Source organism: Pinus tabuliformis, chromosome 6 (assembly GCF_031772625.1).
Source record: "Pinus tabuliformis cultivar Carrire ecotype Pingquan chromosome 6, CPIR1, whole genome shotgun sequence".
NCBI lineage: Eukaryota > Viridiplantae > Streptophyta > Pinopsida > Pinales > Pinaceae > Pinus > Pinus tabuliformis.
Genome location: NC_142292.1, coordinates 536,667,168 through 536,694,992, shown reverse-complemented (window position 1 = coordinate 536,694,992; position 27,825 = coordinate 536,667,168). Strand labels below are relative to the sequence as shown.

The following is a 27,825-nucleotide window of genomic DNA, read 5'->3' as shown; positions in this document are numbered from 1 at the left end:
GAGAAAAACATAACTCAATACCATATCAGCAGACTGTACCCATCAACACCAGACCAAGAAAAATGAAATCATAGTTGTCAGTAGCATGTCAGAGGTTGATCTTGAGTCTATCCCACTATTTTTCTATCAGAGAAAAACCTACGTGACTGTCTGCAAAGAAACTTTCACATATATGAGGCTATACTTCATGAAACTCTTGTATAGAAGGAAACCTTCTGAATTTTTACCTGTAGACTGAGAAGACTAGATTAACAGTAAATTGAGGCAGAGGCAACTCCCAGTTTCTAACTGATATATTCAAATGCTTCTCTAGGAAGAGGTTTAGTAAATATATCAACAACTTGTTCTTTGGAGGGAAAATACTCCAAGTTAACCTTTTTCTCAAGCACTTTTTCTCGTAGAAAGTGATACTTAATAGGAATAAGCTTGGTCTTGGAGTGCATAACAGGATTTTTCAAAATACTAATAGCACTTGTGTTATCACATATGATGGAGATGGGTGGAAAAAATTTGATTTGTATATCTTGTAATGTTTCCATCATCCAGATAAGTTGTGTGCAACAAGATGTAGACTGAGGAGACTAGGTTAAAAAAACATTTATGTAGAGACAACTCCTAGTTTCTGTCTGATATTTTCAAATGCTTCTATGGGAAGAGGTGTAGTAAATATATAAAAAACTTGTTCTTTGGAGGGAACATACTCCATTTTAACATTTTTCTCAAGCACTTGTTCTCGTAGAAAGTGATACTTAATAGGAATATGCTTGGTCTTGGAGTGCATAATAGGATTTTTGAAATACTAATAGCACTTGTGTTATCAATTAGGATGGGTATGGGTGGAGAATATTTTATTTGTATATCTTGTAATATTTGCATCATCGACCCCGCCCCAAAAGTCGATTTATGTAACATCCCTTTTTCATGAGAACATTATCTCAGGAAAAAAAACGATGGTTGTGGAGACCGTGCGGAGAGCGAGCGGAGGGATCGGAGGTCATGAGAACGAATCCCGGGCCCTCAAAGAAACCCATTTCAGGGGCGTAAGAAAGTGGCCCTGGGGGAGATTCGCAGTGGAGATCAGAGATCCATGGAGGAAAGTTCGAGTGTGGCTCGGCACATTCGACACTGCCGAGGATGCAGCCCGTGCATACGATGATGCCGCCAGGGCCTTGCGCGGCGCAAAAGCGAAGACCAATTTTGCTCTCGCCACCGACGACAATGCCTCTGCTGCGCTCGCTCGGACGCGCAACCCCCGGTGGATTCGAACGCTGCACCCTCAGCAGCAGTGGCCTCATGATCTCAAGGCCTCGGCTTTGGCTTCTTTTCCTTCCGTGCCGACCTTGGAATCAAGCAAGAGAGAGCAGGAAAACTCAACATTCGCATGGTCTTTGTATGGATCTGAGGCAAACACTTGCTCTCTGAAACGCAGTCTTAGCTTCAGATCTGACAAAGATCTGCTAGATCTGGTCACCCAGAAGGCAAAAAAGCCCACGCTCTGGCTAGATCCAGAGATCTGCATGGGGTCAAGGCCCTTATCTGACTCCTTTCAGATCCAAATTTCTCAGCCTTTAGGCAGAACCATCATGCAATGGGTTAGCCCTTCAGATCTGGTGCAGGAACTCAAACTGAATCTAGAGCGCAGAATGGGGATCCCATCAAGCCTTTTGTGACTTCTCTTTCAAGGTAAACAACTTGAAGACCCTCTTCCCCTCTCTGCTTATAGCATTTCCAGGAACAGCTCGGTGGTGGTGACCCTTCGTTTGAGAGGAGGTGCAGCGGGACAATCTTCCTCTACTCGGCCTTTCTCATACAAGGACGCAGTTCACTCTGAGATCCCCAAACCCTCGAAAGCCCTTAAATCTAGGGCCTTCTTGGTTGACAAGATTGAAGAAGTTCCCTCTGTTGAACTCGTACATGAAGATCTGGCTTCCCATCTTCAAAAATTTGCAGAAAGAGCCATCATTTGCAGATTTAATGGATTGTGGCCGCGATCTCAGGATCTCTATGCATGGATTCATGCAAACTGGACACATCATTGTAAGATCTTTTTTTGTTCGAAAGGTTATTTCATTGTTCTATTTGATAACAGTAAGCATTATGAAAAGGCCTTAGCAGAGGGCCCTTCGTTCATGGGAACTGCAGGGCTATTCTTGACTCCTTGGTTCCCAGAATTTGATCCAGCTACTGCAGTCATTACCAAGACACTGGTATGGATTCGGCTTCCAAACTTACCTGCCCACCTATGGAGTACTCGTCTCTTCAGAGCTATAAGAGACACCTTGGGCAGCTTCATCAATGGAGATTTTTGGCAGGAATCCAAAGGTCTTTACTCATATGCAAGAATATGTGTGGAGTTAGACCTGAGCAAAGGTCTTCCAGAACAAATCAATATCAAGATAAACGACTTTGTCTGGACCCAGACACTAGATTATGAGAATACTGCTTTTCGGTGCCGCCATTGCCACCAATCTAGGCATTTGCAGAATACATGCCCATCTCGCCCGGCAAAAAAGAACAAGGCCAACGTCTCCAAGCCCAAGTCCAAACGATGGGCTCCCTGCTCTCCTCCTCCAGTCGTGGATTCTGATTCCTCCAGCTCTGAAGATGAAGATAGCGATGAAGAACGAAATCAGGCCCCTCATTTCGTGGCCCCTTCCACCGATGGTCTGGCGCCTTCCTCTGACTCAGCCATTGCTCAGAAACGTGTCCATTTGTCCTCCTCCTCGGATTCAGAAAAGGAGGGCTCCCCTGTGGAGGACCCCAATCTTCAAGTTGTAATCGCTCATCCACCCCAAAATGGTTGGGTTGAAGTTAAAAAAAGGAAAGGGAAAAAGCTTCGTGTTGAAGCCTCTACCCTTTCAGGGTAGCATTCAATGCTTCTTTAAGCTTCCAGTGACTTGTTGTAGCTCCTTGCTTGCTTAACTCCTTCTCCGGAACCGAGGTTGATAGTCCTATCATTTCCGGTTGCCGGTATCCTGCATCTCTGGAATGTATCCTCTTGTACAATATTTTTTTGCTTAATAGAATTAGTCTTAATTCAGAAAAAAAAATATTTGCATCATCGAACAGAGTTGTGTGCAACAAGATGTTGAAACCACATATTCTTCTTCCACTGTAGATAAGGCAATGGAACTTTGTTTCTTACTGAACCAAGATACCAATCAAGGCCCTATGTAAAATGCACCTCCACTAGTGCTTTTCTAGTCATCAATATTTCCAGTCCAATCCGCATTTATAAATGCATGAAGGGTAAGATCTACATCTTTAGGATACCATAGACCAAAATCTTGGGTTCCTTGGAGATATTTGAATATTCTCTTTACTACATGAAGATGTGATTCCTTTGGATTTGCTTGGAAACGTAAAACAAGCCCAACTGCATGCATGATATCTGGTCTGGTACCTATTAGATAAAGCAAAATTCCAATCATAGACCTATACTCTAGTTGGTTTACCGTGATAGAATTGTCATTAGAAGTAAGGATACATCTTGTCATCATGGGAGTACATACAGGTTTGCAATATTCCTTCCCATACTTCTTCAAAATCTGCTTAAGATATTTTGTTTGTGAGAGAAAGATTCCATCTTTTGCTTGTTGCACTTGTAGACCAAGAAAATAGGTTAGTTCCCCAAGTAAAGACAATTCAAATTCTTGCTTCATAACATAAGAAAAGTTTTGACTCATAGATTCTTCATTACTGCCATATATGATATTGTTGGTTTGTAGGGGCCTGACCAAGGTTCGAATTTAATTAGCCAAAAAAATCCCTATACTACTGGCCCTTTCGGCAATAGTCTGCAGAGCATGGACTGAGGTCTCACTAGAAGCAGTATGGGGGGATGTTGGAACCAGGTTTCCGCACCCTTGAGATGTATGAGTGGTTGATTTAGTCCAACTGTGAATACCTTCACATAGGTTACTTCACGCACTTTCCTAACTTGCGAGGTCTTCATGCCCTATTATATTTTCCTTCGTGCAACCCTACCTAGTGGTTGTGGGGCTTTCGCACTATTGGAGCAGTGATCTGCACTATTTCCCTAAGTCACACAGTGGATCTTACTTATCTTCTTATGACAGTTAGTTATCTTCGCATAAACAGATACTTTGTATTATATTCACTTACTTAGCACATTTATATAAGTTTGCGTAGTAAATAAACAATAAAATTGCAATTCATACCGAGTAATGCATAGAATCGGAAAAGATACACAGAAATATGGTAAAACTTCTCTTTATTAATGCTTCCAACAGTTACAGTCTAGACCTGCCCTACGCACTCAGCTGAAAGCGTCCCCACACTTAGCTGTAGACTACTAGGCCTTTGTGCACTCAGCTGCAGAGCCTTCTCCTACTCTATGACCCAAAGACACAACTCTACACTTTGACTCAATACCTCATCAATTCCTTAGATTCATCCATGCTTAGATGTTCTTTTACACTTAGAGCCTCGCTCTATTTATAAAATTCCATGGTCCACGGACCATGGGTAGATCTCTCAAACCGACATTAAATTACAAAAAAAAGGGTAGACAACCCTATGACTCTATTATGACTTCACGCTTCGCGCCCACAAATCACAGAGTCTTTACAATAGACTTAGTGAAAAATTGGGCTTTAAGCCCCAAAACATGCCTTGGGGGGATCCCATGCCCAACAGACCCCAAACAAAAACATCGTGACTCGCCCTCAAGTCACTCTACCGGTGAGGAGATCTTCACGTAGAGACCCTTCAACTCTGCTCGAATGGCTACAAGGTCGGTAGTGCACTAAGTGGCTGCCTGCTGAATCTCCTGTACTCGTTGCTCTGACACTGCGGTGTCGAAACTGCTCCCCTGCATCTGTTCCTACATCCCCTGCATCTGCTTATAGTGCCACACCTTCTTTCAGCTGCCTGGAGCATGAATATTGTGCTTTTGTCAGCTAGTCAGATAGCGGGGCCACCCGTGTATGGCTTCAATCAACTGCCATTCACTTTGCCTAGGAAAGGTTCTCCATTTAGATTTACCAACTGCACCGTGCCTCTGTATGTGACCTCCTTAACAACATACGGTCCCAGCCAATGCATTCTGAGCTTCGCCGGGAATTTATCAAACTTAATGTCATATAGTAACACCATATCGTTTACCTTGAAGGTGCACAACTTAATATATCGATCATGCCAGGCATTTTCACGTTGCTTTTATACCTGCTGATAGAATCCAGACAAAAACCATTCCTCCTTGAGTTCCTCCAATTATGCAAGCCTCTCCTCCAGGGCTCCCCAGTCCGTCATACCTGTGAGCATTGCTATGCACAGACTAGGCACAATATACTCCATTAGCATTACGGCTTCCACTCCATAGACCAACCGAAAAGGTGTCTGGCCTGTCAGTTTCTTGTAGGTTGTCCTATAAGACCATAATATGATAGGTAAGCATAGGTCCCAATCACTTCATTGTGTGTTGCATACTTCAGTCAACGCAGTCTCTAGTATTTTGTTAAATGCTTCTACCATCCCATTGGCTTATGGGTGATACAATGTGCTCTTCTAATGATATACCTGAAACTCTTCTATTAGCACACTAATTGTTTTGTTTAGGAAATGTGTACCACGATCACTCATCAAGATCTTCGGACATCCAAATCATATCAATACATGTTCAAATAGAAACTTCAAGTCTGTGGCGGCCATGCAATCTTTTACCGGTCGCGCTTCTACCCAACGAGTAAGGTACTCTGTCGTAGTGATGTAGCGCGTGCCCATTTTTTCCTGAGGTTTGATAAGTCCTACAAAGTTGACCACCCACTTTTCAAAGGGCTACAATGTCATTTATGGATTCAAAGGCATCTCATCCCTCCACAATGGTTTACCTGTTCTTTGACATACATCACAGGCCTTGCAATGTGCTCTTGAATCTTGATGAAGGGTTGGCCACCACAACCCTGCGTAGAGAATATTTTGCACGGTCGTTCGCCTTGCATAATGTCCTCCTGCAGTGCCCCCATGCGCATCCATGAGGATATTACTTCGTTCAAATTCAAGTACATACATTCGTAGTATCTCATCATTTCCCATCTTATATAGGTTCCCTACGATGACAGAAAAATCTATCGCGTGCACGACCAGTTCCTTCTTCTACTGGATGGAGTACTCTTTTGGCACAATTCCAGTTGTGAGAAAGTGGATTATGTCTTCAAAGTGTCCATCCATTATGTGCGCAACAAATACCTGTGCATCAGGTAATCCTTCCTCCAGACTAGTAGGTTCCTCTCTTGTTTCAATGCATGACAGCTAATCCGATCTTGCGTTCAGGCGTTTAGGCTTCACAACTACCTAAAAATCATATTCTTGGAACAATAAAAGCCACCTGCATATGCGCCCCCCCAACACAGGCTTGTTGACCAAGTATTTCTGGGCGGAATGATCTGTATACATCTTGAAGTGTCCCCCTAGAAAATAGTGTTGAAATTTTTGGAGCGTATACACCATAGCCAATCCCTCGCCTTCAGTTATGGAATATTTCTTTTATGCTTTAGACAACCTGCAACTCGCAAACACGATAGGGTGATCCAAGCCCTCTCCACCCTCCTGTGTTAGTACTGCTCCCAGCGCTATACATAACGCATCCACATGGACATGAAACTCCTCATCCCATTTTAGGAAGACCAAGATCAGCGCAGAGGCTATTTTTTCTTTTAGTACATCTAGGCTTTTCTTGCAGTCATCGTTCCAGTAGAACGTGACATATTTCTTCAACAACTTCTCCATCAGCATGGTGATCTGGGCATAGCTTTTGATGAACTTCCTGTAGTACCTCGTATGTCCCAGGGTAGTGCGCAGCTGTTTGACACTTCGCAGTGTTTGCAAATTCAGAATCACTGCAATTTTCGCGAGGTCCACCATCAGTCCCTATTTACAAACCACATATCCCAACAAGTTCCCAAAGAGAACGAGGAACATACACTTCTTGAGTTTCAACGTGATTTGGTGTCTTCGCAAGGTATCCAGCATCAAGTGTAAGTTCACAACATGGTGCTTAACCAATCCAAATACAGTCCAATCATCCAGATAAACTTCCAGGAACTTTTGGATATGTTCCTTGAATGCTGCAACAACTATGTGCGAAAAGATGGCCGGTGCATTCTGCAATCCAAATGGCATAACAGTGTATTGAAAGCAACCCCATTCAGTTGCGAAGGTTGTCTTACTCCTATCTTTCGGTGCGATTTTGATCTGATGGTACCCTGAGAATCCATCAGTGAAATAATATGCTTCCTACCCACCGAAATTTTCCAATACTTCATCTGTGAACGGGGTTGGGAATGGATCATGCACACACGCATCATTCAATTTTCTGAGGTCCACGCATATTCTTATCTCGCCCTTCTGCTTCTTTTCCTACACTACCATAGGGCTTACCCAATCAGATTCTTACACTGTCTCAATGATTCCATATGCGAGCATCTTGTCTAGTTCTACGTGGACCTTCTCTTTGTACTTTGGATTTAAGCGGTAAGGCCTCTACTTAACTGTCTTTGTGTTAGGCTTTAATGTGATCCACATCATTCCTTTTAAGTCCATGATCTTGGTCAGGAATAGGTCCTAGTACTCGCGGAGTAACTCAGTGACCTTATCCACTGTCACATCATCCCAATAGTCATCGAGAATTGCATACTTAGGTTTGGCTTCCGTACCAATGTTTACTTGCTTTGTCTTTATTGGCATGGTTATGTCAGGGTCTTCAATCAGTGGTCCTTTAACCTCGCGATGGCCTTCAGTTTCTGGAATATTAACTTTTTGCGGAACCTCGTCATCTTCTTCAGTATTTACATTATAACACTCCAGCGTGCAGCTCAACTGAGTAGCCCATTCAGGCTGAATCAATGTTATTCTCTCTTGGGGTATCTTAAATATAGTTGCTTTTACTACTTGTAGCGTGTCATCAACAGTTTCCCACCAATGATCCTCAAATGTGAAGGTTAACAGGAACCCTTCATGCAAGATATCTCATTCACTCGTCCCATGGTGGAGCTCTATCTATATATATACCAGTTCATGGGTATAACATCTAGGGTATGATAGAACAAGTGCACCCACTCAAGTTGTGGCTCTTCCCCATAGACCTTTGTCTACTTGGCGAGGTGCATGCATGGATCATCTCATCCATCATACTTGTTTGTTAGTCACATCTAAGGCTTTCCAAAATGCATGTGCATCATTCTCCTGCATTCACGCCAGTCCTCAAAGCTTTCTTGGTGTGTGCCCCACCACCTCGTGGGTGTAGCGCGTAGGACCCATTTCAAAGCCTCGAAATGTTGTTGTTCCAGCACCTCTCTTTCAAATATATTCAGGAAGTCATCTACCTTGCTTAACTCATCATATGTAGGCAGATCCCTTACTTCCGTTGATACGTAGCATAGTGATCTTGTCATCATGTTGCAGTTCAGCGTGGTTACCTCGTGTAACCGATTCTGCCATCACTCTATCTCTTCATCCGAATTTGATGAACAAGAGCTTTCGCGCTCCCATGAGATTCATCCATCCATGGTAGGATTTACCGAGTCTTTTTCTTGTGCGGTTATCTTATAGATGCAATCTAAGTTGTCATCGTTTCATAGTTGTGCACTGGCTCAGTGTAGCGCGATCCTTCTGCAGGGTCCAAAGGTACAACTATGTGCAGTGACTTTTTCTCAAAAATCATCTTGTGATTCTTCAGATTTATCACCCTATTCATGTCAATGGCTCAATATATTCCTAAGAGCGCAAGGTAGAGATTGTTGTCATCTACAATCTCTATCACTTCAAAGTCTACTAGCACACTTGCTCCTTCAATATCCACTGTGATTCCCTGCAATCTCCCCATAGGTATTATCTTTTTCTAGTTTGCCATTTGTAGCTGGATAGGAGACCATTGCAGGTAGGACTTTCCATGTGCTCCCATGTCTGCTTCGGAAAAACGTTCGCGTCTGATCATAGGTCCAAAATCACTTGGTCCATCTCATATTCCCCATTCTGTACAGTCAGCCTCATTTCTCTTCCCGTCCTCATCGCATGCTTTCCAATCTTGTGCACTACATGTGGTTATCCTGGCATTGTCCCAGCGCATCTATTTATGAGTTCCTATAATCCCTTTATAGCCTTGCTATCACGCAGTAGCTTCATACATGTTTCTAGGAATGTCGTGAGCATTGATGGGTCCATTTCTAGATCTAGTATGTCTTTGCTTCCTAAAGTGGAGGAATCAGTGAAGCTCTTCCTCGTTTCCATGAAGGTTTCCTTAGTATGCTCCAAATCAAACTTTGGTTCTTTCGTTGGAGCCTTGCGAACCCAAGTAGTATCTTCAGGCTGCTTTCCTTTATCATCCCGTATCGTTATCCCACTTCGGAGCACAATGTTTACGTTAGGGTCTTCCTTGTGTGGCTCAGGCCTCATCATTTGCAGGTTCTGAGTCGGGGGACGTTGGAGCACTCCCTTGTTGCGCAACCTCGGTATCAGTGTGGGACAATCCTCCTTCTCATGATCAAACAAGGTACAATATAGAAATGATGGACGTGTTGGTTTTGTACAATCATGGGCATAATGTCCTGGCCCTCCATAATTGTAACATATCAGCTGTCCACGACCTCTTCCATGTCCTCCTCCACCTCGGCCTTGTCTGCGCCCCTAAAATCCGGTTCACACCATCCCTGTGTTCTGGTCAAGGGGATGCGTTTCTATCTAAACTCTGTAAGTGGGAGTCCTATCCATCATCAGCTCATAGCTTCTACAGGTGTGCTCATCATGTCCCACTAATCTACATAAATTACAGAACAACTGTTGTGAATTCTGCATGTACTTCTGCAACAAATGACAGTTTTGGCTTGTTGGGCCCTGACCTAGGTTTGGAGTTAGTTAGCCAAACAAATCCCTGTACTACTAGCCCTTTCGGCAACAGTCTCCTGAGCGCACACTGAGGTCTCACTCGAAGTAGTATGGGAGGGTGCTAGAACCAGGTTTCCACACCCTTGAGATGTCTGAGAGGTACGACTAGTCCTTGTTTTTTTCCTACGTGCCAGTCACTTCACACACTTCCCATTCCTCGCGACCTAATACACTGCCTTCGTGCAGCCCTAACGAGCGATTGTGCTATGCTCTGTGCTATTAAACGAGATCTTACTTATCTTCCAGTGTTAATTAATTACCTTCGTCTACTTGAATGTCTTAAGTTATAATTAGCAATACAAAACATTCATACACAATCGTGTAGTAAATAAACATTATACTTACAAATTATATCCAATCATTCATTAACCCAGGAAAATATACAAAGAATTATAGAAAAACTTCTCTTTATTGATTCTCCCAATGGTTACAGACTCGTCCTGCCCTACACACTCAGCTGCAGGGGTCCGCACAATCAGCTGCGGACTACTAGGCCTCTGTGAACTTAGCTGCATAGCCTTCTCCTACTCTATGACCCATAGACACACTTTACACTTGAACTCAATCACATAGACTTCTCATGATTCCCTTCTATTAGTTATTTTTTACACTTAGAGTCTCTCTCTCTTTATACAATCGCATGGTCCGGGGACCATGGGTAGGTCTATCTAGCCGACATTACATTACAAAAACTAGGGCGGACAACCCTGTGACTCTATTATACTTTCTCAGCCCACGCCCGCAATTTGCGGAGCTTTTACGAAAAGATTCAGTCAAAAATTGGGCTTTAAGCCCCAAAACATGCCTTGGGGGGATTCCATGCCCAATAGGCCCCCAACACAAACATCGTGACTTGCCCTAGAGTCACTCTGTCAATGCGGAAATCTTTGCGCGGAGTCCCTTCAACTATTCTCGAACTGCGGAAGGGTCAGCAGCGCACTTAGCTATTGCTTGTTGGATCTATTGCATATGTTGTTCTGAGACCTCTGTGTTGGAAATGCTTCTCTGCATCAATGCATGCATCCTGTTATCACTTAGATTTTCTTTAGAAGTTATTAGAAGAAGGAAAGGATCCGAGGTAACCACAAACCAATCTTTTAAGTACAGAATCTAGCCAATCTGTACTCAGAGAGGGCTCTCTCTTTATGATTTAGCTTTGTTTGAAAATATTTTAGGCTAGTTATAAATGTTCAAGGAGGTTTCTTTGTTTGAGAATGGTGGAGTTCTGAAAAAAATGGGCAAACTAGGCTTTTAGGCCATTGGGCTATGGAGTCAAACAAGGATAGTTCACTGGAATAAGTCAAATTGCTAAGGTAGGATTTCAACAGGCAGGATAGCAGAGTAAAAAAAAAACTTTGGGGCTTGAATGGATGAATTTTCTACTCAAAACAATAGGGCAATCAAGAATCCTCAAGTTAGGATTAGAAAGAGGAAAGGAAGATAGGTCAACTAGCATAAGGCAATTAAGAATCCTATACCAGGGACTTATTAGAGAAAACTACAGGGATAGAGGAGTAGTTAAGAATTCCTTTACCGAAATAGTTTAGAAGAAAACATATAAATGGTATATTGTTGATAGCAGAGAGCAATAATGCTAATTCTAATATACTTTGACTATTTTACCATTTAGATTTCAGATGCATGAAACATTGAAACATATAGAAAACACATAAAATCACAAGGATAGAATACTTATTTGCAATTAGACTACACAAGAATCTGATGAAATGTCCTCAACTTTCATTCCTTTTCCAGCAAAAATCTAGATTTGATTACAACAACTTTCTTAACTTTACAACATAGACTTACAGAGATGTTATAGAATCCACACTCAATACTTCGAATGGAGAAGTATTTATACAAAAATTACATCAAAATATCCCACAACTACATGAGATTTATTCCAGGGAATACAAAATATCTTTTACAAAATTATAGAGACATATGTAAAACTAATTGTTGTTGTCCCTTTATTTATGGAAGAGCTAGAGGTTGAAGCTCAAATTTGCCTCCTTCTGTTGCTTTGGTAATTGTGTGTTATATCCTTGTTTACTTTTCCCTACTGATACTCTTTACCTGTTCCTGATACTCTTTACCTATTTACCAGACTTTACCTCAGTAGGTATTTTCTATTTACCTCATTTACCATAGTAAATTATAGGATATCGAGCATATTGGTCCACCATTCTTCATTGGGTATCTTCATCCTGATCAATTTTCTGTATATTTCATCAGCCTCAGTGTGCTTTGCAAAATTGGGTTGAGTTGTGAACAAGTGTTTCACTTCATGCTCAATATAAAAAAGGTTTTCTAAGCCATCATATAACACTTTTCCTGTGGGTAGTGCTTTCACTGTTGAAGAACTGACTTGATTTCTGGCCCGTTGGTGTAGTATGTCAATGCAGTCTTCATGTTTCATCAGCTTGTCATTTATGACCAATAAGTTTGGAAGTCCTTTCTCTCTTAGAATGTTATATTTTATCAAAAAATCATCAATATCTTCTTGGATACTTTGACATCTTCTTTCCATGTGTTGTGGGGAAAAGTATCCGACTCGGAATGACCCTATCCCTACTCTAAGGGTGATAGTTCCTTAACAACAACTGAAAGTAAAGCTTTGATATTTTTCCTTTATGAAAGTACAGAGAAGGAAGAAAAGATTGACCAACCGATGTCTTTCGCTTTTGTCGATCCTGTCTTCTCTCTTTGCCTCTTGTTCCTAGCTCCTTGCTCCCTTTGCCGGCCCAGCTACACAAAGATCCTGCAAAAACAAGAGAGGGAAACTACAAGAAACATGTACTCATAACTGATGCATGGATTAGAATGAATCAAATATACAGATAAAAACAATACATCATTGCAATACAAGTATATAGGAGAACATCAAAGCTTTATTGATAGAAGAAAAAGGTTCTGAGAAGGTTACAACCATAAATGGCTCCAATCCAGCAGCACCTCCCCAGCAGCAAGAAATCTCCTCTTCTCCTCTATAAAAGCAATCACCCAATAGCTCTAACTGTAAACCAACAGCACTTCCTTGCTTTGCACAAAATTCCAGCCTCCCTAGACCTCATAGAAGAGCTCTATATATAGGAGATTTGGAGAAAGGATGAGTCAGCTTGAGACTGACCTAAAGCTGCCTTGTGTCCTCTCCCTCTTCAGTTAAACTTCAGTTCTTGAGTCCACTTGGAGATCCTTGCTTCCACATGGAGATCAAGTACCTCTTACTCATCATAGGGCGAATTCCTTGAACCAAGTGTTAGTTTGGAAGCTTCCTGGGCAGTTGACACCTTGCAGAATGACTGTGCCACTTGGCCAATCTCGCCCAGCGTAGGTAGCCTTCATTGGTTTTGACTTTCAGCGCAGGTACAAGGAGGAGCAGTTGACATTCAGCGCAGATGCTCAGTGGAGCAGCTGACATGATCCAAAAATAGCCTGTTTTTGAGTGTTTTCAGGTGGAGAACTGATAGGAAGTGCTGTGGTTTGCTGACCTTGTTCCTCTAGGGGTAAGAACAACATGTTTAGGGACTGAGGATCCCTGTAATTATTGACATTTCATGCTCCATGCTGCGAGGCACAAAAATGTCTATAACAGTTGCCCCCTAAAGTATGAGGTCGTTTATCGGGTGAAATGCTTTATCCAGAGGGTCCGAAGTTCATTCAAGTGCTGAGAGGTGCCCTGTAATACAATACAATACAATATATTATTTTTCATTCTGTTTTCATGATCTAGCTGAGGCGGGCATTCCCATGCTCAGCTTTATAAATACATTTTGGTACATAGAACAGACGATCATCTGATGGTAGACTGATAATTTTCTGCTGAAATTATCATCCTTTGAATAGGATGATCATCTGCTGCAATGATGTACATGACAAATGCTTTTATATTTCCTGAATATGTATCGCAGCCCGGATGGATGAAACTAGATCCGGGGTCTTCAAACTCGTTCGATCTTCACTCTAAGTACAAGTCGATCCATGTGAGAATTTCGCTGAAGTCGAACATGGAAAGACATCGCTTGATTACCGGTCAATGATGAAAAACCGTTAACAAGCGCGAGAGGAATCACCGATAATGATAATGACCCTCAAGGTACTGTAGTACAATTCACGTGGCGTGAATAAAGGACTTGACGTCGAACGCCACCCAAAATCTTCTGGTCGAAGGTCATTGATGTATACCTGTCGCCGGAAGTGAGAAACTTGCCATTGAGGCATGCAAGCTTCAAAGTACTGATGGGGTTGTTCCTAGATCAACTTCTTGGATAATGAGCTGAAGTCGACAAGAAGCGATCCGTCAAAGGAGGGCCTTAATGAATCCCACATCAATGACACGGAACGGAGCTAATGATTTTAGTGGAGGTGAAAACAAACTGTGACATATGATTCAGGGTGGCGATCATGAATGGATGAAGGATAATGTATGGCAGTGGATGGGACACGGTTGACACTTTCAGAATGACCTCTCTTGAACATATAACGACACTGATGCGATGGATCGGTAGCATTACCCCAAAATGTGGATGGTTTGGCGAAGACCATGGTGATGAGACCGGTGAATGAAACAACCCAACCCGATGTGGTACGGAAGAAAAGTGTCATGTTCAAGAGCGACTTGCTACCATTAAGCTTTGATGTTCTCCCAATTTTTCCCCAGTCATTTCTGACCAGTACCTCTTTATTTTTGTCAAGCTTGAGGAGGATAACATATGCTTGTTCTATAACCTGCCCTTCAGGCAAGCCCATCGCTATGATTTAACGAGCTTAGCGATAGGGAAACTCGTTCTCGTCTAAAGACAAGTTTGTCGCTATTTAATCATTTTAACGAGTCTAACGACAAGGAAAACTCGGTCCTTTTCATTTTTAGAGAGTCTGAAAAGGTACAGAAAGTTAACTCCATAATTCCTTTTTCGTCATCTAATCCCTTAAGTCCGAAAAAGTATAAAACAATACAGAAGGGATGGGTGTTCGGTACTTTTAACGAGCCGAACAAGACAAGCGCTCGATCTTTTTGTGTAATAATCCCTCAGGTCCAAAAAGATTAAAGTCTAAAAGAGGGATAGCTCTTCCAGTCCCTTTAATGAGCTGGAAGGCCAGAACTCGGTAAACTTTTCATATTTTACGAGTCAGAAAAGAGCTCAAAGATGACTCGTCTTTTGAGGAACGAGTGATAAACAGGGATAGCAACTGATTCCAGGTACAAATTGGAATTTTCCAATCACGGCAGTGTCACAAGGATGGCTAGGTGAAATCACTCTTCGCAGATGTTCCTCAAAATGGGTAAACACACAAATGGAAGTGAATGATCGGCCAAATGACGGTGGAGGTGACGGTGCACAAACACGACCAAGGCTTTTATGGCTGATGAATTTACGATCTCAGAAGGTTATTTACCGGGATAGGTTCTTTTTTTAGATAAAAATGAGCTTAAACTCTGGAGGGAACATTGCTCACTGCTTTTATTTATTTTTTAACGAGCATGAAGACCATGTTAAAACTGCTCGGATCTTGCGTTTATTTTTTAACGAGCATGAACCATGTGCTAAAACTGCTCGAAATACCAGTCATAAAATAAGAATGCCTCCTCTAAGGTTCCATTTTTTATAGAGCTTGCGCCTTACCAAAGCTATGCTCCAACTCATCCTTCCTTTATGTAAGTTCGGAAAACGGTTAATCTTAAAACCAGATAAATAACCGCCCCTAGCTTACACTCCAAAAGGTTTGCATGCCCCTAGGTATAGGATAGAATTTCGAGGCTGCCCCTCTTCTCCCCCACTTCTGCTCTTCTTTGGGTGTTCCCAGCTACTTGTCACCTTGCTAATCTAATGTTTAACGATACTAGTCTTCTCGTTATTTTAAGGGGTCTTACGCGGTACTTGTCTTCCCGTCGGCTCAACTTTTAACGAACAGCTGTTTGTGACAAGAGAAGAACACTTTTCAAAGACAAAACATTGGTGTTATTGAAGGAGGCTTGCCTCTTTCTTATTATCCGAAGACGGTTCTATTTGCTGCCGCAAATCAATCTCTTTCTTTGGCGATGTCTATCATTAGGTTACTCAAAGATGGTTACCCTATGTCACAACAATAGAATCTCTTTCTTTGGAGGCTGCCCCTACTTATCCTTCAAAACATTTGTTTTAATGGGTGAGGCTTGCTTTTCCCCAAAGATGGTTACTGCTTGTCGCAATAAGGGAATTCCTACTTGGGCATTGCCCACTTCTTTAGACAAAGGTGAATGACTCTTTTGCCAAACACATAACTTTAACAAAAGAATACTATTCCAGAACAACCCCTCTTCCATCCACGGACGGGGTACGGACTAGTCATATTCTTCTGCGGAAATTCTACCTTATACCCAGGGTTTCTTCTGCCCGAAGCAGACCAGGGTGCATGCCCCCTGGGTTCCAGTCTTTCTTTCCGAATCACTCGCACTCATCGGGAAGGAGGACTGGGGGTGGAGGCATATCTTGAGTGAACAGACCATTTAGGATTGGTATTTGACTATTTGCGATGCGAGATCCCGGAAATGAAAGTTGGTCTACGAGCTTGACCATCCTTCCTTCGTGTGGAAAACACATTACTCTAAAGAGTGAGGAGACTATCGCTCCCATGCAATAAATATAGTCACATCCAAGGAGTAGGTTATAATCCAAGGGTCCTTGGACGACCATCACGTTCAAATTAACGGTCTTCCCTTTCAATGTAACAGGCACATTGGGGAGGATTCCTAATGGTCGACTGGTTCCTTTATCAAAACCTGAGAGATTTCTTAACTCAGGTAAAAGCGCCGGGGAACCCAGTGCTTTCCAAGCAACAGAGGAAAGGATACTCACAGACGCCCCTTCATCAATGATAGTACCAGCCATAATCATTCTATAGATCTGGACAATGATTCTGAATGGTATACTGGCTGGTAACCGGGGTCTGCCTAGTTGATTCCAATCAAAGGATACAACCAGGTTGCTTGGTGGTGGGACCGAATATACGGCCGGGTATGACCCTGATGATGTTCCTTCCTGCGATAAAGGAATGGGCGCATTGCCCTGACGCTCATCAGAGTCGGTGCTAATGAAAAGAACCTGGATGGTGTCATCCTTATTCTCTTCAGTGAGGGTGTCGCATGAAGATGACTCTTCGGCGACGGTGTCATTTGAAGATGAAACTTCTGAAGGTAGAACCGGGTCAACTGCCGTATCGACCTTGGGACTTTCGTCCGGTCTGGATTCAGTAGGTTCATTTTCAGTGACTGACGCTTCAGCCGACCACTTGAGCGGGCCAGCTGTATTTTCAACCAACGAAGGACTTAGCACGAGTTTTTTGTATCCAGGAGGAAGTTTTACCGGTGAAACCGGACGATCTTCCAAAACTCTCTTCGCTTCGTCTAAGAAGGGACAACGGTGGATGGCATGACTGCCTTCACACAACTTACAGGGGAATCTTACTCCCCCTTTTTGTCTTGATCCTTCACTTTCGCTGGTTGACGGAAAGCAATCAACCTGATTGTCAGAGGTTGATGCCCCCGAATTGTGCAGACGAGGGGACCAGTCCCTTAGTATCCGGGGAATACAGGGACAATCTCTGTGGAAATGGTCTCCTCTACATATGACACATGGCGATTTAGGCCCGGTCTGTGCAGTGGGTGGGTTTTTGTTAGATGTCTTTTGCTTGCCCCCAGTCGCCTTAGGCTCCTTCTTCTTCTTTTCTTTCTTCTTCTTTTCCTTCTTCTCCTTGGGAGGCTGACTTTTGCCGGCTCTACCTTGCGAAGACGAAGGATCGGAGGAAGAACTTTTGGAAGTAGAAGGCTGGTGGGCAGCTCTAGACTGATCTAACTGTTGACTCGATTGATCAGGAACCATGGTGGCCTGAACTACATTGGTTGAGAACAGCCAAACTGGCAGGCCTATTGTCAGTCCTGGAAGCGACAATGTGGCCATATGGGGCGCACCAACTTCTCCCCAAGAGGAGAAAGGACTAGGACTTCCATCTTGTGGACTTCCTTGGTTGGGGCGTTCCATGTTCTCAACTTACAGATCAACGCGGGAATGAGAGGTGATTATGTTCCGTTTAAAATGAATTTTATAACGACGCTTTATTAGACACAACTTTGCTTTTTCATGTTTTAAGAGTCGAGAAAAAGCTAAAGATGACTCTAGTCGCCTTCGATGTATTAACGAGCCCGAAGTGACAAATGCTCGGTTGGACTTTTTCAGTTATAGAGTTTGAAAAAGGCCAAAAGAAACTGCTCTGGAGATCTAGGCAGAGGGTGTGCCAAACCTTTCGCGAAACCACAGAATACGTTTTACGGTACGGGTGGTCGATCTTCGTGAATGTTGTGTTCACTGCATCGCGATCAGTAGGGCGGCCGACACGGCTTCCTAAGGATAAAGGCTTTATTCCTATAGGGGTCTCCCAATATACTCGACGGTACGTGGGAGCACAAGTCCGTATTGATACTTATCGCTTCACCGTGGAGGAATCACCCAACCACTCAACGCTAAGATATCACGTTTAACGACGCCGGAACACGTCTCTAGCTTAGACCTCTATGTGTTTGTGTTATGTTTCAATGCGTTGTTATGTAAATTCAATTCATTTTAATGTTGATCTTGCTTAGCAGTTTGCCTTTAAGGATCACCACGAGATGTATATATACAACTTCCTAAATGCAATCTAAGATGAGAAGCAAAACTTTTCAATCTTTCAACTTTGAAAACCTTAATCTACTGAGGGAAAAGAAAGACATCAACTTTTCACACAGATCATAGAACACACACTAAATGCACTTTTTCCTAAATCAACATGCAAACTGTCAATAATGCACATGCACAATGCAGATATTTCTTTTCTTTATCCTTAATGTTGATGTAAGACAAAAAGGAAACTGTTGTATAACTTTGAATCTAATTTCAAGCGAAAGTAAACAAGCTTGTCCAAAATCAAAAGACACCTTAAGATCGACTTGTTTAGACACTGGAAATGTATAGATTCAAACTACAAAATGAAAAACAAACAAACTCAAACAGCCATGAACAGTAATAAAACTAGCTCTTAAGATCACGACGACACTTTTACAGTTCAAGATCTAAGAGGCCACAGCTATACAGGTTTGCTTTTCACAATGGGAAACTCTAACTGAAACAAGAAATACTGAAAGAACAATCACAGTTTCATCACACAATTGAGGCGGAATAATGTCAAGGAAAGTTGGTTTACAGCAAGTACAAATGACAAGCAATCAGCAGCAAAATAACAGTGAAAACAGGGCCAAGACTCAGTGGGAAACCTCAGGAAGACATAGCCTAACTGGTTCAGCGCAGGCTCTGGTCTGTCAAACTGACTCTCAGCGCAGTTCCCGAAGGGAGTACCTGCGCTGAAATGCAGACTGCCTTTGGACAGCCTGCACTGAGACACGAGAGTTGCGTTTACAAGGGTTTCCGGGTCATAAAAAGCTCAAAAATTCACTGTTTTTGCTGAAATAAAAAGCTATAGGTCAAGTACAAGCTAAGGGATGATCAAGAGGATGAAAAGCTATCACAAAGAGCACAAGAGTCCTTGTGGATCAGCTCTTCAAATCATAAACTTGCTCAGAAACTGAGCCAGAGCAGCTGCCCTCTACTTTGCAATTGAAGGACTCAATTGCAGTTCGATTTGGTGCTCTCCTTGTTTATGAGATGAATAGCAAGAAACACAATAAACCAACAAGATACTAGGTCCCCAGCGGAGTCGCCAGTTTGTTGTGGGGAAAAGTATCCGACTCGGAATGACCCTATCCCTACTCTAAGGGTGATAGTTCCTTAGCAACAACTGAAAGTAAAGCTTTGATATTTTTCCTTTATGAAAGTACAGAGAAGGAAGAAAAGATTGACCAACCGATGTCTTTCGCTTTTGTCGATCCTGTCTTCTCTCTTTGCCTCTTGTTCCCAGCTCCTTGCTCCCTTTGCCGGCCCAGCTACACAAAGATCCTGCAAAAACAAGAGAGGGAAACTACAAGAAACATGTACTCATAACTGATGCATGGATTAGAATGAATCAAATATACAGATAAAAACAATACATCATTGCAATACAAGTATATAGGAGAACATCAAAGCTTTATTGATAGAAGAAAAAGGTTCTGAGAAGGTTACAATCATAAATGGCTCCAATCCAGCAGCACCTCCCCAGCAGCAAGAAATCTCCTCTTCTCCTCTATAAAAGCAATCACCCAATAGCTCTAACTGTAAACCAACAGCACTTCCTTGCTTTGCACAAAATTCCAGCCTCCCTAGACCTCATAGAAGAGCTCTATATATAGGACATTTGGAGAAAGGATGAGTCAGCTTGAGACTGACCTAAAGCTGCCTTGTGTCCTCTCCCTCTTCAGTTAAACTTCAGTTCTTGAGTCCACTTGGAGATCCTTGCTTCCACATGGAGATCAAGTACCTCTTACTCATCATAGGGCGAATTCCTTGAACCAAGTGTCAGTTTGGAAGCTTCCTGGGCAGTTGACACCTTGCAGAATGACTGTGCCACTTGGCCAATCTCGCCCAGCGCAGGTAGCCTTCATTGGTTTTGACTTTCAGCGCAGGTACAAGGAGGAGCAGTTGACATTTAGCGCAGATGCTCAGTGGAGCAGCTGACATGATCCAAAAATATCCTGTTTTTGAGTGTTTTCAGGTGGAGAACTGATAGGAAGTGCTGTGGTTTGCTGACCTTGTTCCTCTAGGGGTAAGAACAACATGTTTAGGGACTGAGGATCCCTGTAATTATTGACATTTCATGCTCCATGCTGCGAGGCACAAAAATGTCTATAACACCATGTTAAGCATCAAGTTCTTTTTGCTCATAACTCTCTTGATTTCAAAGATGGTACCAATCTGGTATTCTATATCCTTTAGTTCCAGTTCTTCCTTGCTTTGGCTATTCAAGAAATTTATTAATTGGATTGCCTCTTCGGGTTTCTCCCCCAATTCTTCTCTGGTCTTTTGTATAGCCTCTGTAGCTAGTTTCATTAAATCAATTTGTTCAAAGATAATCTGAATAGAATACCAAATATCATTAATGGAATTAATGATATTGGTCCTGTTAGAGTCGGTCTGGTCAGTCCTCCGTCAAAGCTCAACACTCTTTATGCATTTCATTTTTAGGAATCCCGCTCCATTCACCCAGCTGCATTCCGCTAGGAGCATGCCATAATTTGACGGAAAAGGTCATGCTAGTCATTTCCCCTCATGTCTGGCTCCTGTTGGCTTAGGTCTTTTGTCAATGATCACTAAAGTCCATGACAGTCAAGGTCTGGTCCTTTAAAGGACAAAAGTCATTTTTGATCATTAGGTCTAGGGATTAATCAATTTGGTCTTTAAATATATCCAGTAAAGCCATGCAGGCCAGAGTGAGGCCCTTACAAAGTAATGATTCAGAGAGTTTCATCGTCATATTGATAAACTTTGACTGTTCTTCAAAACTCTGTTTTGAAGAAAAGTCAAACAGTGTCATTGGTGATAAAATTTTCAGAAAAGTTGCCAGTTGATTTCTTCAGATGCAGGCATGGTTTCCATGGCCAAACGTCCTGTCATGCAATCCCTGCAAAGAGTGCCGAAAATTTCATGATTTGAGCTAAAATTTCAAAGGGAAAGTGAAAATCAAAGGGAAAGTGAAAAAGTGTCAAAACATAACATTAGAAAAATGGGTTTTTGAAGAAGAAAAAATTTAACCCATGACTTCCAAGTCTTTATATACAAGTTTCCACCAAAATCAAAGTCATTGTGAAAATCAAGTGCATAGGGAAACATTGAAAAGTGTTTGAGTGTGCATCGTGTGTGTTTGGAGCAAGGTTGGAGGCAGTTTTCAGGGCGCAATGCATATACACAGGGGCGCGGCACACACAGAGGGCGCAGCGCACACAGAGCCATCCCTCAGTGTAATTTTTTAATGGGCATGATGCATATAAAGGGCGTCGCACACTGGGTTTTGCACGCGGTGCACACCCACAAAGGGCCAAAACTGTGCCAAATCACCTCGAATTTTTTGTGAAGCCCCTCAAATTGACAGGTAGGCTCTATGACATGACTTGTTCATCAAAGTTTGTAAATGATATGGTGGTTTATGGCTATGTTTGAAATGCAACAAAACTCATAAAATCAACCACAATAAAACACCAAAGGCCATTGTTGCTAGGGTTGCATAATTGTGGTATAGAGGCCAAGGTTCCATTTTCACCTACCATTTTTCCCTATCCTCCCTTTCTCATTTTTCCTATTATCCCTACCCTAAAACACTACCAAACACTATTATCTTTCCTCTCCTCTTATTTGACAACATAACAACCAAAAAACCTACCCTATCAAATACCCAAACCCCCTACATATCCCTAAACAAACTTCTCCCATAACATTACTCCCCTCCTAATACTCCCTTTTGTTTCATTGTTCCCCTTGGTGTCAAATATCACAAAAGCACCCAGCTTCACACCATCATCAAAGGGCAACCTAAATACAATACACACAGCAGTCATGGCATCACAACATTCATCAGAGTATGAGATGGAGACACAAAGTGACTCATCCTCGGAAGAGCAGGCTCCTAGGAGACATCACAAGAGTGGCAAACATGTTAGGGATGAGCCAACCACCCTCACAGAATTGCAGGCATGCCCTCTTGCTATGTCATGTTTCCAGCATCTATCATGTTTTGAGTTTTTCAAAGAGTGGCTAATGTTCGAGTTCATCATGAGTTGGCCCGTCTTTTTGTGCTTCACCTACATGGAGATCACTCTATCTTGGCCGGGTCACCTTCACACTGACACTCGAAACTGTCTCATTAGCAACCGGTATACCGAATGTTGGAGAACCATGGCACAAGAAATAGAAAGTTGATCGGCAGTATTATGAGGCTTAAATTAAGGCCAGTTGCTTGAGGCACATCACAAGAGCCTTTCCATTCAGATATTTGAAAGATGAATATGCTCCACTCATGAAGTTGATCATGAAGTACTTCAGCTGTGAGGGGAGGTTCTCTCGTCTATATGCCTATCACATCAGGTTGCTCATGCACTTTACCAGGGTATGGATGATGAACATCCCATTTTTCATTTGCAGGAACATAGAGAGGATGAACACCTTCATGCAACACAAGACCCCTCAGCAGCAACTTAACAGTGTTTATCACTTTGCTCTTATTAGGATTTTGGTGGATCATCAGCTGGGATTGCAGGGCATTGCTTGGGAGGACTTCATCTCCCATGACTTCTTCAGCACTTCATAGGTATTATCAGAGGTTAAGCAAGAGGGTGAACCTTCTCGTCGGTATGAGCGCCATGAGACTGCTAGTGTGCCGGTTTTCATTACATATCAGAAAGGCACCCGACGTTTGTTTGCAGTGGCAAAGCGAGTGTTATCTCCACCCGAGGTGGAAGGGGCCTCGCTTCCTCCATTAGCATCACAGGAACAGGAAAAAGGCAAGGAGCCAATGCAGGATGAGGGGCCTTCAGGTGAGACATCAAGTGAACGAGAGACCGAATTTTTTCTCCTTCATGATGGTGAGATAGATACAGAACCGACAAGTGCACAGCTCAAAGAGATCATCCAGGAGCAGCAATCAGAGATCGAAGCCTTATCCCTTTATTTGGAGAGGGCTAAGTGGAACATGAAATATCTAGAGTAGAGGAACAAATAGCTGGAGGATCAGCATGCGATCATGGAGCTACAAAACATTTGTGAGCATCACCAAGCTGCACAAAGGAGAAGAGTTGAGCTCACGTCATTGGAGCAAGAGATTAATGAGTATCGGGAGGCCAACCTTGAGAGAGTTAACATGAACTTGGAGAGGCTACTGGACAAGGCTGACAAGGACCATGCACTACTGAGACACACGGCTTTCCACTACATGGTGCGAAACAAAGTATGCAAGGCCCGAATCAGGAATTTGAAGGCTAAATTGAGGAAAGAAACCAAGAAGAAAAAGAGGCAAAGGGAGCTCGATCGACTTTAGATATTGGCTGAAGCCTCTTTGGCCTAGCATAGCACTTCATAGAGAACCTACAGCCCAACTTTCAAGAAATTTGGGGCAATTTTGGTCACATGGTAAATTTTTGGTCACAACACAGGTTTTTTCTCCCAGTGGCACGACGCTTAGGATTGGGAGATCCAAATCACAAATGGTTTCCATTTTTGGATTCAACATTCAAAATCACGACTACGGGTGCTTGGACGAGAAATTTGGGCATGCTTTGAGTCCCCAGGAGGTCAAAAACACTCAAAAATTGACCTCTCTCCCCCTATTTTGACACACAGGAAGCAGTCTTGGGAGAATGAATATTTGGAGGGTGTTGATGCCCCGAAATTCATAGCAACAACATCGGGGAAACCACCCGGTCCGGAACTTAGTGCAGCTCCTTTTCCGTTTGGAATAGTGGCTCCGACTGGGGATAATGGGACCAGTTTCCCAAAGATTATAAGTAAACGGGATGGATGAATGATTTACGATGTAAGGTGATAATAAATAAATAACTAAACTACAAAAGAAATATAATAACTATAAGCTAATCCCGGGACTTATCGATTCATTTGAATACAGCGTTTGATAATTTAGGCTTACTGGCAGGCATATAGATGACACTAACAATAAGCATAAATGTTTAAATCATTTAAGATTGCTCTGCATAAGTAGTTATGCAGAGCGATAATAGCGAATTACTGTACTCAGTCATTTATATCATTGTTACGCGCATGATTAAAAGAGATAACAAATCACAAAACATTCAATAGTGATATGAAATGCAGACTTGCTGTTATATTGCATACATGTAATCAACAATAGCAAAAGTAATAACACAGCAATTCATATAATAGAAAAGAGAACAGATACAGATAATAGTACCATGCAAGCTGTTTGATCAATCCAATATATTAATCGCTATGTCGCGGTTCTTCCTTCAGACCAGAAAGCATTCCAAGCAAACGACAATAGTGCACAATTTACTTAAAACAGCCTTCCAAGTAAAATTAAGAACCAGTGGTCGAGTTTCAAAAAGAATATAGACTGAAGCACAATAGTGCAAACTTCAGCCTTTAAGTCTTTTACAAAATTTTACGACCCTCTCCAAAACAATGAAAGGGTCTATAAATACTATGCTAATCTAAAATATCTAAATATCTAAAACTGAAAAACAACTAAATCGGCATTAACAAATATCATTTTGTATTTTGGTGATTCGGCAGTCGGCGGCGATGTTTCAGTCAGAGGTCTCTTTGCCTTTACTCCTTTGCTGACATATCGCCAGCATTGGCTCTACTTCTGGTGGAGTATTGAGGCGTGAAGTCAGCTGTGCATCATATGTGGCATCTCGAATATCGGCAATCAGGTATCGGAGAGCATCTGTTAGACAATTAAGAGCCGACCTTTGAGAATGTGGTTTAATCAGGAAAAGCCAGTATGCATCAGCGGTCAAGGTATTTACTCCAGTAATTAACCGCCCTTGTTTCTCCAGATCAGGGTAATTCCTGAGCTCCAGCATATTTTCCGTTGTTATGTTTCCAGGTGTGCATTGTGAAATCATGTTTGCCAGATACAATGTATCATTGACTAGATTGATCATGTTACTGGCAATCATTTTGCATCTGGAGGCTGCTCTTTCTGCTTTCATCATCTGTGTGTTCCATTCCATGAAGAGTATGTCCTTGTATGTTACACAGATTCGAGAGAAATTTGTGGCTTGCCCTTCTGGAGTGTCTTGCCATTCAATATACTCTGTTATATCGTCTTCAGCCTGATCCAACTTACTTCTGGCTTTCTCGATTTGTTCACACACTGCTGTAGATGTTTCACACAGTGATTCAGCTTCAACAAGTTGTTGGCATAAGATCCTGATTTGAGATATCAGTGCGCTGTTTATTCGAGTTGCCTCTGCTCTGAAATCATTGATACTCTTGGTGCCCTTAATACCTTCAAGCTGAGCTGATAGCTGAATTATTTGCTCGTCTTTAGCTTGTATCATCAGCTCATTCGATGCCTTCAACTGGGATAATGCCTCTGACAATTCTTTTGCTTTCTGAATGTCACTTTGGTCTATCCTCAGTTGTTCAATTTGCTGGGTTAACAAATGATTCTCTTGTTGTTGGGCCAGCAATTGTTCCTCTGCCTGTGCTGCCTTATTCCTTGCCTCTATCACTTCTGCTTGTAATGCGTATATCTCATGCTCTTTAGTCTTCAAAAGAAGACTTACTTCGGATGCTTTGTCAATAGTTGCCGCTGAATAAGCTCCCGCAAATTGCGATAGCTTTGTCAGATCTTCAGAGGGATCCAATTCTCCCTTCCAGACCACATTGCCCGTGATTGTTTGCTCAGGCAAAATAGAAGGTTGATCAAGCCTTCACCTTTTCCTCGAGCGCCTTACAACGGCTCTATGCTTTGGGCTGTAGAAAATGTCTAGAGGAGGAATTTCCTCCACCTGAAGATCAATTTGATCGGATGGGTCTTGAGTGATTACCTCTACATCCTGTACCATGGGTGAGCCGCTGGTTCCCTCTAGAACCGGAGAAGAAGTAACATTGGGAGTCTTAGAGACGTCTGAGTCTTTGGAGGCTTCCTTACCACTTATGATGGAATTGAATTGGTTCCATTCTTTAATTAATTCAGGATCAGTAGAGACTTGCTCACTTTGTTCTGTTTGAGCTTTACTTTGTTCTTTCTCTCGTTCAATCCTCTGCTGTTCCTCCAATGCCTTCCGCTGTTGCTCCTCCTGTGCTCTTTGCTGCTGTTCCTCCAATTCCCTTTTCTGCCTATCTTCCAGTTCTTTCTTTGCTTTCTCTTCTTCTTCTCTTTTCCTCTGTTCTTCTAACTCCTTTTGCTTTCTTTGCTCTTGTTCAATTTGTGCTTTTTGCTGCCTTTCCTCTTGTTGTCTATCATATTCTTTAGTTGTAACAGGAGATAGGTGTATTTGCTGCTGACCAGACTCGCTTGAGGAAGATGTTGGGGTTGTAGATAATAAATCTAGAGGCAAAGTTTGCAACCTTTGCTTTCTAAGTTTATTAAATTCAGTTAACTCTACATCTTCATATCTTAGTGAAGCGAGTTGTCTGACTTGGCTTATTGAATCGGCACTCATGAACAGGTCGTCAAACTGGTCTTCTTGATGAACAACCTTTGACAGCTTGGCCTGTTCCAAGGCAATGAAAGCAGTCTTTTTTGGATCATAAAGTCTGTTTGGAATAGAAGCCAGGGATATCAATTGGAGTTTTGCTGCTTCCTTTTCTGCATGTTTATAATTCAGCAGCGTATAAACTCCAATTCTTAAAGGAAAAGAGGGCCATCCTCTCTTCTTCTCCTCCTTGAGAGTTTGTGTGACACTCTCGGACATAATCTAGTAGGAGATTTCCCGGGCTAACAGTTTATCTGGGACGTACAGGGGGAGGACATGTGGCCTAGCCTTGCTTCCAAAAACTCTAATATAGGTAAAATGTTCTTCGCCGAACCAATGGGCTACAGCTGGGAGATCAAAAGAAGCTTCATAGGAAATTCTAGGGATAGGTCTGTCAAAAATAGAATAGTGAACGGGAACCATAAAACCATTGCAAATTTGATACAGATGGTCTTTGTGGGAGGGTTTCCACAATTTCCGATGGTACAAGTGAATGGGTGTTGGGTCATGGGTTGTCCATCTCCAACCAAGGACAGGAAACTCAGAATTAAAACAAAGGGTATCCATAATGTAAGCAGAGTAAAAGAAGGGTGGGATTTTTCTCTCAGTGACTCTGGTTTTGGCCCTAAACTCACGAATAGCTATGACCAATTTATCAGACAAAATAGTGGCCCAATCCATGATTATACTATTGACGGCCGCTTCCATTAAAGGAACCATATCAATATGAATATTTGCAGAGTCATGAAATCCCCACAATCTACACATCATAATCCCTGCGTAGCAATAAGGTGAAGCCAAAG

The 27,825-nt window shown here is 42.4% G+C and overlaps 1 protein-coding gene across 1 annotated transcript in view; it reads left to right on the top strand.

Annotated features, from left to right (window-relative positions):
* The first annotated feature begins 950 nt into the window (after positions 1 to 950).
* The window catches only part of LOC149259651 (ethylene-responsive transcription factor 4-like), a 52,783-nt gene continuing 25,908 nt past the window's right edge, over positions 951 to 27,825 (top strand). Inside the window, exon 1 of the mRNA XM_089454793.1 lies at positions 951 to 1,428. Coding sequence (XP_089310919.1) covers positions 951 to 1,428 — 478 coding nt within the window. The remainder of the gene's footprint in view (positions 1,429 to 27,825) is intronic.